At 42.9% G+C, this 16,896-nt stretch overlaps 1 protein-coding gene across 1 annotated transcript in view; it reads right to left on the bottom strand.

Moving 5' to 3' along the window:
* Positions 1–16,896, bottom strand: part of Utp20 (UTP20 small subunit processome component) — an 86,937-nt gene that overhangs the window by 35,472 nt on the left and 34,569 nt on the right. The window contains exons 22-29 of the mRNA XM_059245117.1: positions 14,391–14,576; positions 11,313–11,403; positions 10,396–10,481; positions 9,764–9,889; positions 6,696–6,862; positions 4,787–4,995; positions 1,523–1,666; positions 793–872 (exon numbers count right to left, since the gene is read on the bottom strand). Of these exons, the coding sequence (XP_059101100.1) occupies positions 793–872; positions 1,523–1,666; positions 4,787–4,995; positions 6,696–6,862; positions 9,764–9,889; positions 10,396–10,481; positions 11,313–11,403; positions 14,391–14,576 (1,089 nt within the window). The remainder of the gene's footprint in view (positions 1–792; positions 873–1,522; positions 1,667–4,786; positions 4,996–6,695; positions 6,863–9,763; positions 9,890–10,395; positions 10,482–11,312; positions 11,404–14,390; positions 14,577–16,896) is intronic.

Raw genomic sequence — 16,896 nt, 5'->3', positions numbered from 1 at the left:
TGGCCAGGTCAGATCGAATGACTGATGAATTGTCACACAGTGGAGGAAGGTACCCATCGACTGCCACGCCTGGGCATCGCTTTGGACTTTATATACAATTTTCATTTATATCACATTGCAAGGTGTAATTTTACCATTTTTGTTGTGAATGACTCAAATATTACAAAGGACGTATGACGCCTCCCTTCCCGGCTAAGATCTCACTCTCACAAGGAGTCCAGAAGGGCTGGTGATGTAGAGGCTGAGAGCGAAATAGTAGTTACTAGAGGCCAGGAAGGGCAGGGCAGAGGAGGGGCAGAGAAACACTGGGCAGCAGGGACCGCTGAGCTTTGGACTCTACTGCACTGTAGGGTGACAACAGGCAAGGCTAAGGCACTGCACATTTCTAAAGGATGGAAGAAAGGATACTGAATGTTTTTACAGGAAAGAAAAATATTTGAGGACGTATGTTCATCCTGATTTTTACACTATACAATGTACATAATATACTTCACAAACATGTAAAATTTATATATTTATTTTTTAAAGTTTCTCACATATCCTAGGTATTTTTGTTTTATTTCATATTCATAGACAAATATATCTATGAACATTTTTCTTGGGATACATCACGCACATTGTTTCGGTCCATTAGTTTTCTTAAATTATGTATTTTGAGTTCTTCCCATGTTTTTATTCAAATGCTTTATCTGTTTTGACTGTACTTAAGTAACTCCCTACACAGCAGACGGCCTTAGACCAATTCTGACTAGACTAAAACACTGCTCTTTTTCAAAGGAAGGAAAGTCTTACCTTGCATTTCTGCTCCAGATACTAATTAGCTTCAGCAGAGGAGTAGGTGAATATTGACTCTCAGATCCAAGCCTGCAGATCTAGGAGACCAAATAAAGGCAGTATAAAACAGAGACTTAGAGGAGAAACAAAAGCAGCCACTAAACAGAAGAAGCACCCCAGGGGAGGATGGACAGACCAGGGCAGAGAGCACGCAGAAAGGGCAGAAGCAGGCAAAGAGAAGGGCAGCCAGGATGCCAGCAGAAAATGGAAGCAGTGGTGCACGGAGCATCTAGATACCGGGAGCAGCTGCTTGGGGTTCAATGGTCAGAAATGACTGAGTTTACACAGCCAGAAACTGTTCTCAGGACCATGTCCCTCACAGTCTTCTTAGCTAACTACACCAGTTACCATAACAATGGTCACCAGCAGAGAAATCAGGAAAGCAATGCTGGGAAACACATGCACCTCCCCTGTGTTTGTTAGTACACAGTGCTATGGAAGTCAGATCCCATTTCTTTAAGGCATACAGTCACAGTCAAGTGAACCTTCAGTATAAATGTCACGACATTTAAAAACTGACTTTTGATCTTTAGGTCTAAATGTTCTATCAACTTGCAGAAATAAAGAGTCTTGATGCAAGAAAAAAGAACAGACTGCATCCATGTCTGGGTGGTGGGTTATGCTGGTGAATTAAGAATTAAGAAGTAGAAGTCGTCAGGTAGGAGGTAGAAATCAAATCAAGGTTTACCTGGGGCCAGACTGCACCATGAAACACAGCATCGATTTCTTCTGCTCTGAACTGATAGGATTCCCAATCCAAAAAGATATCGCTCACCATTTTGATTCCCAGACGTCTTAAATTTTTCAGTGGGTTAATAAACCGTAGCTGTATCTGCAAACAAAGGTCTTTTTCAGATAGACACACAGACACACACACACACACACACACACACACACACACACACACACACACACACACACGATTCCTTAGAGGCACTCTTGCTCATGTGGCAGGGGAAAAAGACTCAGGGCTGGCGAGGTGCTCAGTGTTTAACAGCACTGGCTGCTCTTGTGGAGGACCCAGGCTCAGTTCCCAGCACCCACATGGCAGCTCACAACTCCAGTTCCCCGGGATATGATGCCCTCTTCTGGCCTTCAAGGGCACTGCATGCACAGACATACAGTGAAAACACTTATATGCATGCATAAAGCAATTGTGTCTGCTTGGAGGCACAGAGGCTGGAGAGTCACAGCAAACGCTAAACAAACATCACATCTCCTTCTCTACATGGTGTGAAACTGTAACAATGCAGGCCATATGTTCAGGCTCAAAGCAGACTTATTTATTGAGTCTCCATCAATGGCATTATAGCCATAGTCCGTATTTACATGAGGGACTGACAATTCTGAAAAGTTCAGTATGTGGGGGATTTTATAAACCTGGGAATGACAAACATTATGCAGAATTCCCACTGATATTAAAGAATGAATGGGTTTAGCTCCAGAGAGGAGAGCCAAGGGCTTTGGAGTGATGCTCTCCAAGCAAATAATGTTAAACCCATCAGATCAGAGATGACTCAAACCCTCACCACCTTTCTACCTGATCAATATATTGGGGGTGTTAGCATTTATATATACGGCCTTATTTTCCTACAGCTTCACCTAAAAACCATCCTGAAATGTAGGGCAACAAGGGAAACCCTCTTATGCAGTGAATGTCAACTCTATGTCCAGGACACAATGAATAAAACCACGAGGGAAGTTCCTTGCCATGAAAAGCCAACACTCTGACCGACAGAGAGGTCCAAATCTGAAATCGCTCCTTTTAAATTCAAGCGCCTATGAACAAGGATGCTCCTCATCTGCCACATGAGCTCAAGGAAGCCCGGATCTCACCCCACCCGCCTTTATCTGATAACCTCCTTAGTCAAGGTAGAGGCAATCATGCAAACACAAGAAGGTGACACAGTGACAAGCAGTCCACTGGGAGCATCTGGGCTGTCCCTGGAGTCAGGTTTGTAGAAGACAGAAAAGATCACAAGACATTGTGATGGTCTGGAGCAAATGACAAACCAGCGTTAGGAAACAGGACCTCAAATAAGAGGCCCCACCATTCTCCATCCCGCTTCTCCCCACGGGCAGGACAGGCACACGCTACCATTTCTACAACTATAGTGCCAGCTGTCCAGTTTACTCCAGGATTGTTGACCAAGCCAGAGGAAAACCCGGAAAATAAGCCTTTGTAGACTTTATGTATATTTATACACAGCCACTGCTTTAATGTACAAACACCACAAAACCATTTACTGCCTTAACAACACACACTCATGACGGCCAACACCCCAAAGGCTATCAGAGTCATAAAGAGCAAGTGTGTAACTGAGCTCAAACACATATTAGGACAAAATCACCATGGCGTGATTCATTATGCCTCTTAGAGGAACTCCTTGGACCTGTGTAAAAGAGCAAGAGGCTCCACATCCGTGAGCAAGCCTAACACCTCTGGAACTAATGAACCATGAAATTGCACAAATGATCCTCTGAGTTACCAAATGTTGGCTTGGGAGCAAGGCCCATTACTGAGTAACTTCTTAGTTAATCAAAAGTCCAAAGGACACCTCTTTATGAAACTTGTCACCTTCGTGATTTAACACCAGTGGAGACACTGACTTCGGTTTGCTCTGAAGCACCAAAGGAAACGCTTATATTCACCTTTAAGCTTGCACATAACAGAGAATTTCCCAAGACATTTTTTGGCTTCTCCAAGCCTCTTTCCTACAAAGCAACCAAAGCAATATTTTTCTGTTTTGTTTTTTTTTTTGAGACAGGTCTCACTATGTAGCCACTGGCTGTCCTGGATCGCACTATGTAGACTAGGCTGGCCTCAACTCAACAGAGATCAACCTGCCTCTGCTTCCAGAGTGCTGGTATTAATGGTGTGTGCCAGCACACCTAGATAAAACAGCATCTTTTTTTTTTTTTTTTTTTTTTTTTTTAACGTGTAGCCCAGGCTGGCCTCAAACTCATGATCCTCTTGCCTCTGCTTCCTTCAGCAAATCGTAGCTACTGGTGTGCCCACCACACCTGGAATGAAGCTGCATCTTTATCACTCCCCTGCTTACGGTTCGTCAGGAATCTCCCAGGAGGAAGGAAGTTTCCATCCTTTCAAACAAACACACGTCCTATCACCAACCTCACTTACTGGGCACTTCCACTCACTGGGACACTCTCTCGACACTCTGCCTTGTCTCTTCTTAGAACACACTGCAGATGTCTATCTTAAAAAGTAAACAACTTGTACTTAAGACTGCATTCGAACGGCAGTTCACTGGGTGTGTTATGAATCAACAGAGACAATTTCTTTTCTTTTTTCAAAATTTACTTTTCATATGCGTTGGTGTTCTGCCTGCACACATATCTGCAAGAGACTGTTGGATCCCCTGGAGTTGAAGTTATAGATAGCTGTGAGCTGCCACGAGGGTGCTAGGAATTGAACCCAGGTCCTCTGGAAGAACAACCCATGCTCTTAACTGCTGAGCCAACTCTCTAAGCCCCAGAGACAATTTCTTGACAAACTGAAATTTTTGCCCATTTGCCAGAGTTCAAAAGACAGAATCGGAGCCTGGGTCTTTACTTCAAATCCAATTGCTCTCAGGAGCCTTCTGTGCATCTAATGTACAAACTATTCCCTTAGGTTCCTGAACGTAAGCTCATGGCCATGTTCCTATTGCAACAGAACAGGTCTGGAATACAATTCAGAGAAAAATCTACAGGCTCCCCTTCCGGCATTCGGCCAGCTAACTAACCAGTCCTGCTCATCACACGGCTTACTTCCTCAGAACACTGACCGCACTGGCTTCAGCATGTATTTCCGAAAGTCTATGCGACTCTCAACATAACAAGGGATACAGACGGAGGTTTAACCTTGAAAGCCACTAGTGATCAGATGACAACCCAGTTCCCAAGAAAAACACTCTTTCAGTTGAGAAGAAAGCATCTCTGAGGCTCTCACCTTCTCTCGCTGGTCGAGGATGTGTGAGACGGTCGCTGTCATACACAGCAAGATCTGCAGAATCTTTGGAAGGTACTCGCTGATTAGATGACTGATGTTCTTCAATACAACCTCCATGCTATTTAAGATGCCATGCTGACGACCCACGGGAAGAACCTTAGACAAATCCAAGTCCTCTACTGCCTGAATGACTGCAGAATGGCACTCCCCTAGTCAGAGAGAGAGGATGTGGTGTTCAGAGAAGTGCTAGTCTGTTGGGATCACCGTGTGCTTCCCATCTCCCTAAATAATGCAGCTTTCCCAGTGCTGTGTTATTTACAGGTGTCAATGCACTTTTCTCATATATCATCTCCCAATTTTTACAAAATGCTCAGTGAGCTGATTAAGTTGGGTTTGCTATTCACATTTCAGATAGGGAAACTGAGGGATAAAGAAAGATAAGAAGGTGGCAGTTGGAGGGCTGACTCTTAAGTGTAAATCTCACTCAATTTTATTTTATTATTATTTTCTTTTTTGAGATAGAGTCTCTCTATTATGTAGCTCTGGCTGTCCTGGAACTCACTCTGTAGCCCAGGCTGGCCTCAAACTATCAGAGATCCACCTGCCTCTGCTTCCCAAGTGCTGGAACTAAAGGTATGCACCACCACTTGGCTCACCCAATTTAATAAAAATACCATTCCTGAACACTGGACTTACTGAGCTATCCTGAGTTTGGCAGAGTCATGAAACTGCTAGAAGACTAAGAATAAAAAGTCCTCTTTCTCATATAATTTCAGGTTAATAAATAAAAACGACTCTATAAACAACTGCTACAATACTGATTGTAGAACTTGCTAAAAAGATCTGAACTGGGTACTGCTTAAGCTTTGCATAGCCATCTGAAATCGGATGATGAACTTACTGATGCACACATTTAACTACAGCACCTGTAACTGTATTGTTTGTACCCACCCACCCAACAAAACCTTAGTACTCACTAGTGCCTCTCCTGTAAAGGACAAGAATATACTAGATGGAAATCAATCTGGAACAAAACAAACTGTACTACAAAATGAATATTTATGTTGGGCTAAAGCCAATCTATTTTGGAACTAGAACAAAGGATTTTATAATCTGAAAGGTCTGAGTTCAAATCCTACCTCTACCAGTTTTCTCATCTGTAAAATGGGCAATTACATGGGAATCCCTGTGTTTGTGCGAAGGGCTTTTATAACGTTTCGTGCGGAGTAAGTGCTCCACACATCTAGTCATGGCAGTGATCATCATGACAAACCACACGCCATGACAGAAGAGAGCACCGACCTTAGCCTGCACTATTACACTTCTCCACAGCTCTTCAACTGAGCCCAGCATCTGGGCCACAGGAAAGACGGACAAGCTGCTGCTCACTGCTCAACAGGTAAATGATTCTGTGAATAAATACATGACTAAACAGCAAGAATTCCAGTTAATTCCTGCAACTTGTTCTTAATATCTCTCTCTCTCTCTCTCTCTCTCTCTCTCTCTCTCTCTCTCTCTCTCTCTCTCTCTCTCGTGTGTGTGTGTGTGTGTGTGTGTGTGTGTGTGTGTGTGTGTGTGTATTCTAAAATACAGTCTCAGTATGTAGCCCTGGCTGACCTGGAACTCGTTATGTAGACTATAGTCTGGCACGTTTTTTGTATAAGGAGTAGTATTGGACATTTTTCATTGGTAGAAATGCACACCAACAAAATGCACAGTTTCTAAGCAGTCTTCTAATACAAGGTACTGACAACCCGGGGTCAACTGAGATCAGCAGTTTACAGTGGACTGCATTCCAGCAAACAGACATCAGTGAGGTGGGAAGGAGCCCCATTAGGAAGCCTTCTGCCCTGGAACGTCAAGGGTCACCACAGAGTGTGCACTGGTCAGAGAGGCAGTGGGTAGCTACCGTTTTTGAAGTGCTTCACAGGTTCAGACAGCAGGTCTAAGAACAAGTGGATCTCTCCAGGTTCGGTCCCAGCGAGGAACCGCAGGACAATGGCCATGCGGGTGCCGGAAGCGGATTTCCCCTGGGTTTTACTCCCTGTCTTATTCTTCATCCGCCCATACAAAATTCTGAAACGTCAAAACAGCATTATCCATATGCATGTTACACGTATCACTAGCTGCCTGCTCTGTCTGCTACAGGCTTAAGGAGCTAATCCAAAGACTTCAAGGGCTGTATTATAAAGTGAGGAGGAAAGGAAAACAGGGACCACGGAAAACAATGAGACAAGGCCAGCAGGAAGCAGGAAACAGAAAATAAAGAGGCTCGAAGGTAATTCACCTTATGACAGAGGGAAAAAAGCAATAAAACAGGCAAGTCAAGGGTAAGTTAAACCAAGGATAAATGAAAACAATAATATAGATGCTAAAAGGAAGTGAATTAAGGGTCTATAAGGAAAAAAAAAAACCATATAAACCAGCAAAAGGTATTTAGAAAGAAAAAATATATCCTAGGCCGGCCAGAGACCCTATCTCAAATCAAACAAACAAAATAAACAGAACAAAAATCACATGGAACTTATCTAGTTTTATATGCAAATTTTTAAAAGCCTTTAAGGAAAAACATAATTCCTATGCTACAGTTTCACAGCAGAGAGAGAAAAGGGAAAAGTATTTTTTTCCTTTATGGAAAGTGAGAGAAGTAATACATGGATGAGTTAAAGAGTAAAAATGAAAACCAACAGGAATTTTGCTTCTAAACACAAACCACCATTTCCCATTCCCCTCCCTCCCAATAAACCCATACACTAGACTAACCCACAAACATAAAACATGGCATTTGTCCCCTCTCCCTTCCTTGTACTGCTGACACTGGCCTCGAACCCGGCTTCTAGGATCACATGCATGCAGAACCACACTAGACTCAAATACACTTCTCTCTTATTTTTAAAAGATTATCATTTATTTTATATGTGTGTTTTCCTTGCAAATATGTGCACCACATGTGTGCCTGGTGGCCAGAGGTCAGAAGTTACAGACAGTTGCAAACACCTAACAGTTGTGAACATCTGGTAACTGAAGAGCGTCCTCTGCAAGAGCACCACATGTTCTTAGCCACGGAGCCATCTCTCAGCCTTCACATCAACTGATGTGAAGTATCAACTGATGCTTTCAAATTGAGTAAGGATCACCCCAGGAAATGCAGCAAAGAGCAATCAGTACATGTATGGGGATAAAAAGTTAGCATGACCATTTTAATACATGCTTAGTAACAGTATTCAACATCCATCTCTCATAAGCCTTTAGATATTTAATAAAAGCTATTTTGTTTGTTTGGGGTAAGGTCTCACTATGTAGCTCTGTCTGGCCTGGAACTTGCTACATAGACCAGGCTGGCTTGTAACTCAGACATCAGCATCCTCTTCTTTCCTGAGTGCTGGGATAAAAGGCATGCAACCCAGCTAACTGCTTCTTTGTAGTATAATAAAATTTACTGACAACACTCAAAACTTGAATATATGGTTTAAAAAAATATTAAGACACCTTTAAACTATTAGAGGCCTAAAGAACTTTCGTGTGAGTTTACCTATGGTAGTTATGATTTTTAGAAATTAAAATAGACCAATTTTTAAAATATTGTTTTCTGAATTCACTTAAGCAAAACATGTTTATTACATGTTAATATAAGTAACTTTTTAATGAAAAAATAATTATATCTCAATACTCGTGAGACTGAAGGCTCTGTTTTATTTTCTGACTGGTTTAACAAATGATGACCAGATGTTCACATTGCTTCTGCATCTAACCCACTGGAGTGGAAGAAAAGCCCTCCATGTTACAATAATTGTGTCTACTCCGTTTTGATACTAAACAAATGACAATTGGCTGCAACATGGAATATGAAAATCTATTAACAGACTCTATAAACTGTTTACTAAAATCTATTCCTCTTGAGCTTTGTACACGCTGATTTTGTGACATCCATCCGTTACTTGGGAAATAATGGCTGACCAAGTCACGCAGAAATATCATAGGCTGACACATCCCACTGTCAACCAGAAGAAGAGGCATACTAACCAACTTTTCAAAATACCGTTACCCACCTCATCAGACATGTTTTCAGGTTACTGGGAAGTTATAAGTTCACAGGAACAGATAGAAGTTTTCCAAAATTCTAATTTTCATTTGATTGTTAAAATTTAGTAATTTGAAACCAATTCTGTCATTTGTTTTCTTTGATTTGTCAAACTTACGGCATTTGTGTTTAAGAAAATTCTTGTGAAATACCAAGTATAAAAAGAATGATGCTTCATTATTTAGGCTTTCAAATAAAAATGGTGTTGCACTGGGGGTGTGTGGGGGGAGGCATCTGGTACAGCTGTCATCCCCGAGATAAGCAGTGTGCAGCAGGAGTATCTCATGATATGTCTAATTCAGCACCTAAAACAGTAAACAGAGCCACAGCCAGAGCATTCGAAGGACACTGACAGAGTCCTTTGTTTTCACCTCGTTCTCCAACTATGTGTCCATGACGAGTGACTAGTGCAGTTTGCTGCCACTGTCCAAAAGAGCCAACTAAAGAAGAGAAAAAGCAGGACTGCAAGTACGGCTCAGCAGGCGGAGTGCTTGCCCAGCACACACAAGCCCTATGTGTCATCTCCAGTACTGCTGAAACTGAGCATGGTGATGCATGTCTGCAGTCCCAGCGGGAGCTCAAGGCCATCCTCAGCTACACAGCAAGTTCGAGGTCAGCCTGGGCTACATGAGATCCCATTTAAAGAAAAAAAAAGGAAAAGACTCACATGACTGTATTAAAACTGTTCTTTGTTTGTTTGTTTAGTTTGTTTTTTTATTTTTGTTTTTCAAGACAGGGTTTCTCTGTGTAGCCCTGGCTGTCCTGGAACTTGTTCTGTAGACCAGGCTGGCCTGGTCAGAGAGAATCTGCCTGCCTCTGCCTCCCAAGTGCTGGTGTGCACTACCACCGCCCAGCTTAGAACTGTTTTGATTCACATTTTTAAAGAGTATAAATACCTCATCAGAATTGGAAACAAATCTGCCCGGTGTGCAGTTTTCACTATGGTGTTGTCTTCTGAAATGCTGAAATGCACGATCTCTTCTTTAAAGCTCCTGTCCTCCAGCAGCCTCTGTAAGTTCTCCCTTTAAACAGAGTCACACAATCGTTAGTCCACAGCACTTTCCAAAGATGGCAAGAGCAATATTTGCAGGTACAACTAAATAAAGTAACACACTGAGGAGTTCATGAGGCTCACACCCAGTAGGCCATCCTCACAAAAACATCTTCAAATTTCAAGAGGTAAATGGGTTAGAAGGGACTAGAGATGCTCCATAACCCCATGCTTAAAAGCACATGACACAAAAGCTTTACTCCTTAGGCATTCCCATTCCCTAGGTAATCACAAAAGTTTTATGGAATTACATTAACAGAGAAATGTTACCACTTTCCAAGACATATTTTAAAAATCTCTTTTCCACTTTGTTATCTACAGAGAATAATTCAACAAATACACTACTGATTTTCATTTCTTCCCTGGAAATGGTTATGATTACTTTGGAAGAGGAAAATTTCTCAGGCCTTTAAGACATTATTTCAGAAGTGACTCTAGGTAAAAGGAAGTAACGTTTCTTATGCCTACATAGCTCACCTGTAAGGGAGGACATGAGGGTGTTTGTAGGTCATTATGCAATCCAAGGCTATTTTTTGCACGGTTTGATCTTGGTGTAGCAGTAACTAGAAAAGAAGTTTTACAGAATAATTTAATGAGGTAATATATACACAAACCATGAGATAGAAACTTGTTTAAAAAACCAAATAACAAGACTCTACCTAGGCGGAAAAAAAGAAAGAAAAGGAAATGAAACTCTGACCTGAATACTGTGGGTGACCTGGATTTTAACCAACTGGGCTGGTCTTGTGACAAGGACACCCTATACTATAAAGTTAATGGTCAGTCAGCTGTCAGAGGACTTGGCTGTGGTCCCACTGTTACCTGTGGCAGGAGACTTCTGAGCTCAGTCTTTCTAATAAGGTCTATGTGAATTATGTGCAGAATATGGACAAAGTCTGCTGAACAGATCAAGTTCCACCAAGACCACTCACATATGAGAAAACTTCATTTCCCCAGTGGGTTTAGAACGACAACCCAATTGCATTTCTGTCATCTTTTCGGGGGTTGGGGATATACATTCTAATTACAGCACTTCACCTATCTGTTCTCATTCCATCTAACCGACGCAGAAGCCCAAGTCCCCACCATGGCTGAAGTCAAGCAGCAAAGGCAGCCTTTCCTCTGATATAACATGATTTCACTGTCCTTACTTCTAATCCAGCTGCTCAGTGTTAGTCACTCTGTACTGAAGTTGACTTTAAAGTTAACTCAATTAGTGCAATCTAAAATGGTACATTAAGATGATTTTTAAAAGTATGCCTACTAACAAAAACAGCACTTAAATGTAGAAATGGACCCCATCCACGGTTACCAAAAACCTAAGTTACTCTGGTAAAAAAAAAATGAGAGGAAAGTTTGCAAGGATTAAAGCACCGAGGATTTATTTGACTTACCTGAAGATATAGTTCATATAATTTGGATTCTAGATACAAGGCCCGTGGGTTTGAAAACTTAGAGAAGACTTGCAAATGAGCAATTAACTGCCTAAACAAAATAAGAGGTTATTGTAGTAGTAAACAATAAGGATCATCTTCAAAGAGCATTGTGCACAATTTTATTCTTTGACAAGTATTCCAAACCCCCCTCCCTGCCCCCCCTGCTCCCATAAGTCTGCTGTTAATTACCCAAGCAAATTTTAATGATTAGGAAATTATCTTCTGGAAACTTTGAATCTTGGGCAGGCTTTCCACACTAGAAAAACCTTCAAGATATGCTTAGAAAGGCTTAAGCTAAACCAAAACTGGAAAGAAGGTGGTTAAAAGATTGCTCTCAAAATGTGAGTACAGGTGACCTGGGGACTTATTCCTTTGCTAGGTTCCAAAGGGCAGGCAAGAAGTGGCAGGATCCACTCTTCCTCTCACTCGAGAGAACACAAACACTTGATGGCATGCAACAGAGGTCCAAGTTTAGGTGACAATGGCTCTTGCTTATACGACTGACCAGAAAAAGCAGTGATGCTCTGTGATTAAAAGTTAACAAGAAGACAGGGCTGTCCAGAGCAAACGACACCATCTACTACAACAGACTGAGAAGTATGTGTGTACCTCATTTGCCCATCTGATTTCCCAGTTAACACATGGGCCCTAGGAAGAAAGATTATAAAACTGGGCTATGCATATACTGAGACAGCACCAAGGTCATTCACTCACTCCCCTCAACCCTCTCCCAAGGGTCTCATGATCTCACTATGTAGCTCTGCTCACCTGGAACTTGCTATGTAGATCAGGCTATCTTTGAACTGAGAGATCTGCTTGTTTCTGCCTCCTGAGTGCTAAGATTAAAGATGTGGGTGTGTGCCACACATTCAGAACAATTAATTCACATTTTAAATTTATTTATTTTTAATATTATGTGCATTGATGTTTTACCATGGGTGTCGGGTTCTCTGGAACTGGAGCTACAGACAGTTGTGAGTTGCCATGTGGGTGCTGGGAATTGAGCCCAGGTCCTTTGGAAGAGTAGTCAGTGTTCTTAACCACTGAGCCATCTCTCCACCCCCTTAATTCACATTTTAAATGATGGTATGTGGTAGCAATATTCTAGGTTTGGATATAGGTGGTATATGAATTACAACGGAGACCTAACCCTCATAGAATTTCTCCGTCCTTCCTTCCTTCCTTCCTTCCTTCCTTCCTTCCTTCCTTCCTTCCTTCCTTCCTTTCTTCCTTCCTTCCTTCTATCCATCCACCCACCCACCTATCTAGATTGCCCCTGAACTATGCAGATGAGGATAACTTTCAACTTCTGACCCTCCCACCTCCACTCCCAAGTTAAGATTACAGCTGTGTACTGCCAGGCCTGGCAGATGAAGTGCCGCCTGAACCCAGGGCCACATGTACTCTAGGCAAGCACTCTACCCGCTAAGCCCAGCACATCTTCATGTTTAGTATTTTACGTAAGTTTCTTTAGAACACCTCAAAGTGCAGGGAGGCAGGCAGTTATTAGTGAGAATACCACTTGCAGCCCGGAGGGAATTTCTGATTTTCATAAGAGCTGTAAAGAGCTAATATCCAAAGCAAGCAGGGATTCCATTCCACAAGTATAATCAATCGGTTATGAGAGTCTGAATCATGTAAGGTAATTTCTACTCTAAAAGACAAGAAAACTTCCGTGAGGGAACTATGGCTGGAGTACATCTTGAAGTATGAAGAGATTCTCTCAGTGGGTAGAAGTGAGGCCAGGGCATTTGGACAGAGGCAAGAGCACGTGTGAAGGTCTTGGGGGTGAGAAAGGTCAAGATGTGACTGGAGAAATGGCTTATTCATTTATTCGGCAAACACATACCTAGAACTAATCTTTTGCTAGGGATTATGCTGATGGAAAGAGAAGAGACTAGAGTTTCAGGCAGCTCGGCTGTGGGCCCATGCTTTGCACACCATTTCCATTGGTTGATAGGTCTTTTCCCTGTCCAAGGCTGGAGCTTTCATCTCTCAGCAGCAAAGGATCCTTTCCTCTGCAGAAGGCCTTCTCTGAGTCTCTGCCTCCCTCTTTGCAGTAGACGGGAGTAATTCTTTCCAGTGCTCCCGTAAACCCTATTGAAGTATCTGACACATCTATCCCTACACTACAGGTGTTAGCGGTTCAGCTTTGCAGTCTTACACTCAGCAAAGGGCACTGGCTGCAATTACCAAGTGGATAAATTTATAAATGGCTAGTGTGGAAATACACAACAAGTAATATCTAGAAGTTTAAGAGCAACACCAGCCTTGCGGATCAGACCCTCAATCCAGACAATCTTTGGGTAAGTTCAAAAAGCCTCTGAGAGAGGGTTTTTTTTTAAACAGTTTGGAACAATTTAAGTAAATGAGTAACCAGGGGAACTAGAAAGTGTCATAGCATAAGAAAAAAGTAACCAGCAGGGCTAAGTCAAAGGGAAGGCAAGTGCTGACCAGAGACTCTGGTGCCTGCGACCCTGGCACACAACCACACCTAAGGTACTCAGCACTCCAGGCTGCAATGCTCTCATCTTTAAAAGGACCCATGACAAAAACGAGCCACATCCAAGTTCCTCGGCTCCTAAGATTCTGTGCTGAAGCAGGAAAAACTAGCCAGTAACTGTTGCCAAACAAACCAGCAGTCCCCACGGTGCCAAGAGACTCAAGAAAGAGGCCGAGAGAGGCAGGATGGCAACACCCGTTTACCAGGGCATACTGACAGAAGTGTGGTCCTGGGCAGCACCGAGGCCAGCAGATCCCAAATAAAGGTCCCGTGTGTAATCTGGGCCTGTCTTCCTCTAGCTTTGGTGTCACAGACCACTACAGCCAGTTCTCAATGCCCGGCACCAGCATGTTTCGGAGGAAGAACCCTCAAAGACTGACAAAACTGTCAGGAAAATCCAGGAAGATGCACCACGGCATGCCAATAATGATCGGAGGAGTTCATTTTCACGAAGCTGCTCCCCACGGACACAGAGGCCTGCACTGCCCCCCCAAAACCATAGCTCCCTGATTGGCTGGGGATGGGGAACTCACTTGGCTGCGGCCCTTCTTGTCTTCTTCTTCTGGGGGGCTTCATCTGCGGGCACTGCCTCTTCCTCCAACTCTTCATCTTCCCCCACAGCAGGCTCCTCTTCCACTTCCTCAGCCTCTGCTCCTCTGCCCTTTCTGCGTAGATCCTGGGTTGGAGCAACTTGCAGATCAGCTGGATAATACTCATTGCTGTTAGAGGAAGCATGTGATAACAACGCAAGTGAGGAGTACACTTCATTGGAAAAGTATCCATAGTACACAGGCGCACGCGCACACACATACAGTGTCTTAGTCAAGGTGCCTTTGTACTAGCATTCTTAAATTATTTTATTCTATATGATGGGTGCTTTGCCTGCATGTGTATCTGTGTACCAGACATGTGCCTGGTACCAACATAGGTCAGAAGAGGGCGCTGGATCCCCTGGCTAATGTTACAGATGGTTGTGAACCACCATATGTGCTAGGAATTGCACCTTGGTCCTTTAAAAGAGTAGCCAGTGCTCTTAACCAAAGATCCACCTCTCTAGCCCCTCCACCAGTATTCTCTTTCCTTTAATTTCTCTCAATGACAAGTCGATCACTAACTGTAAAAGACAGTCTGCTCCATTACTACGTTGTCGAAAATTGAAATGTCTACTCTAGACTGGAGTGAAATCAGCCTCTGTCTCTGGAAGCACAGCTGGTCAAAGTGGACTATAGAGTAAAGGATTAATGTGAGCATTAGGACTGGATTTCTTTCCTACTTTGCCAATGTCCTTTCAAAAGCATAGCATTACAATCTCAAATAGTCAAAGCAATAGCAAGCAAAAGTAAAGTCAGAAACATTACCTAATTTCCTAACAGACTAAAAAGCTGCTTGATCAAAACAGCATCGCATTAGCATACAAGCTGGCCCACAGCCAGGGCTGGCCTTTCACTGACACACTGAGAACTCTGGAGAAAGCGCAATCTTCCAGATAAATGGTGCAGAGGACAAATGGATAACCATACGCAAAAGAATGTAACTAGACCCATGTCTCTCACCACTTACAGGACTCAACAGAAAAGTGCATTTAAGGTAAAAGGCCTACAATTATGAAACTACTAGGGAAAAGAGACAAGAAGGAAAGCTTTCATTTCAGTCAGAGGCTAAGGCTTTTTTTTTTTTAATGTAACCAAAAGCACATAAAACAAAAAATGCCACCTATTCTTAAACATGAGCACTAGTTTCTATTAGAGCGTCTAAGTCTCCCCTTCTACTAAAGGCCTCTTTGTCCCTTTACCACCTAGTATCTTTACAGGAAGGTCTTTAGTCTTAGATGAAAGGGACGTGCACAGTCCACTAACATGGCCCTTGCTACCTTACAATCAGCTGACACATCCTTGAAGACACACACGATGTGAGAGAAAAGCCAGATACCTCTTTTCTCATTCCACAAACAACCATCCCACAGACAATCCTGGGCTGGGGACATTATTTCCCCACTGCTGACCTGTTGCATGGTTTGTATGCTGTACCCTTTCCTGGTTCCTATTCTCCTCCCTGTAGTCCCCATTTTTTAAAAAACAGGCTCTCACTGTGCAGCCTTAATTGACCTGGAACCTGATATGTAGACCAGGCTGGCCTCCAACTCACAGAAACTCATCTGCTCCTGTTTCCAGGTGCTGGGATTAAAGATGTGCGCTAACCACCTAGCTTCTCTGCCCTTCTTGATCTTTTGTAACAACCATATTCAGTAAGCTGTTTCAACTTTGAATAACAAAACCATCATCAGACACGCCCTCTCCGCCTCACCTCCCCATCCCCTTCAGTCTCCATCTTACTGCGAGAACTCACAGGTTCCACTCTTCTTTCTCCAGAGCTCGTATCATCAGACTTCCGTCCAGATTAAATAAAGCAACTCATTATGGTCTCTGTGTATCTTTCTGGTGTAAGGTCTCCTTTAAGCCAAAGGCCAAGTCTAATTCTAACACAGGATTGACTGCTCAGAAATATCTAATTTTCTGATCCAGCTGACTATCCCTCCCCGAGACACTGCTCTTTAAACTAAGAGGTGATGTTATTTCTTGAGGGAAACCACAGACAATTAACACACTAGGAAGTTCAGATCCATGTCGTGTTTCCTTTCCAATGACTTCCATGGCCTCCTTTGCTGGTTCCCGACTTCCTCTCTCTAAACACTGGTCAGCAGCGGCCCCTGCAGGTCTCACTTTCTGGTCTCTCTAGGAGACTCCATTCTGTCAGGTGACTTTAAATACTGCTCATCTGCTCATAATTCTCAATATATTATCTCCAGATCAACCCTTTTCCTTGAACTCAATCTTTCTAAACTTAATACCTACTTGGGTATCTTCTTGGTTTCCCCCACAAACCAGCAGCGTCTGAGTCCCTTTACCCTAAGGTGGTGACCTGCCTTTCCTAGCTGCTCAGGCTAAAACACCTTGAGAGAGATACTCACTTTCCCCACTCCCTTCTGTTCCCTACAACCACCACCACCTCCTCCAATCACACAACTGACCTGGGTAGAAT

This window comes from Peromyscus eremicus, chromosome 18 (assembly GCF_949786415.1).
Source record: "Peromyscus eremicus chromosome 18, PerEre_H2_v1, whole genome shotgun sequence".
Taxonomy (NCBI): domain Eukaryota; kingdom Metazoa; phylum Chordata; class Mammalia; order Rodentia; family Cricetidae; genus Peromyscus; species Peromyscus eremicus.
This window is presented reverse-complemented; position numbering and strand designations above follow the sequence as displayed.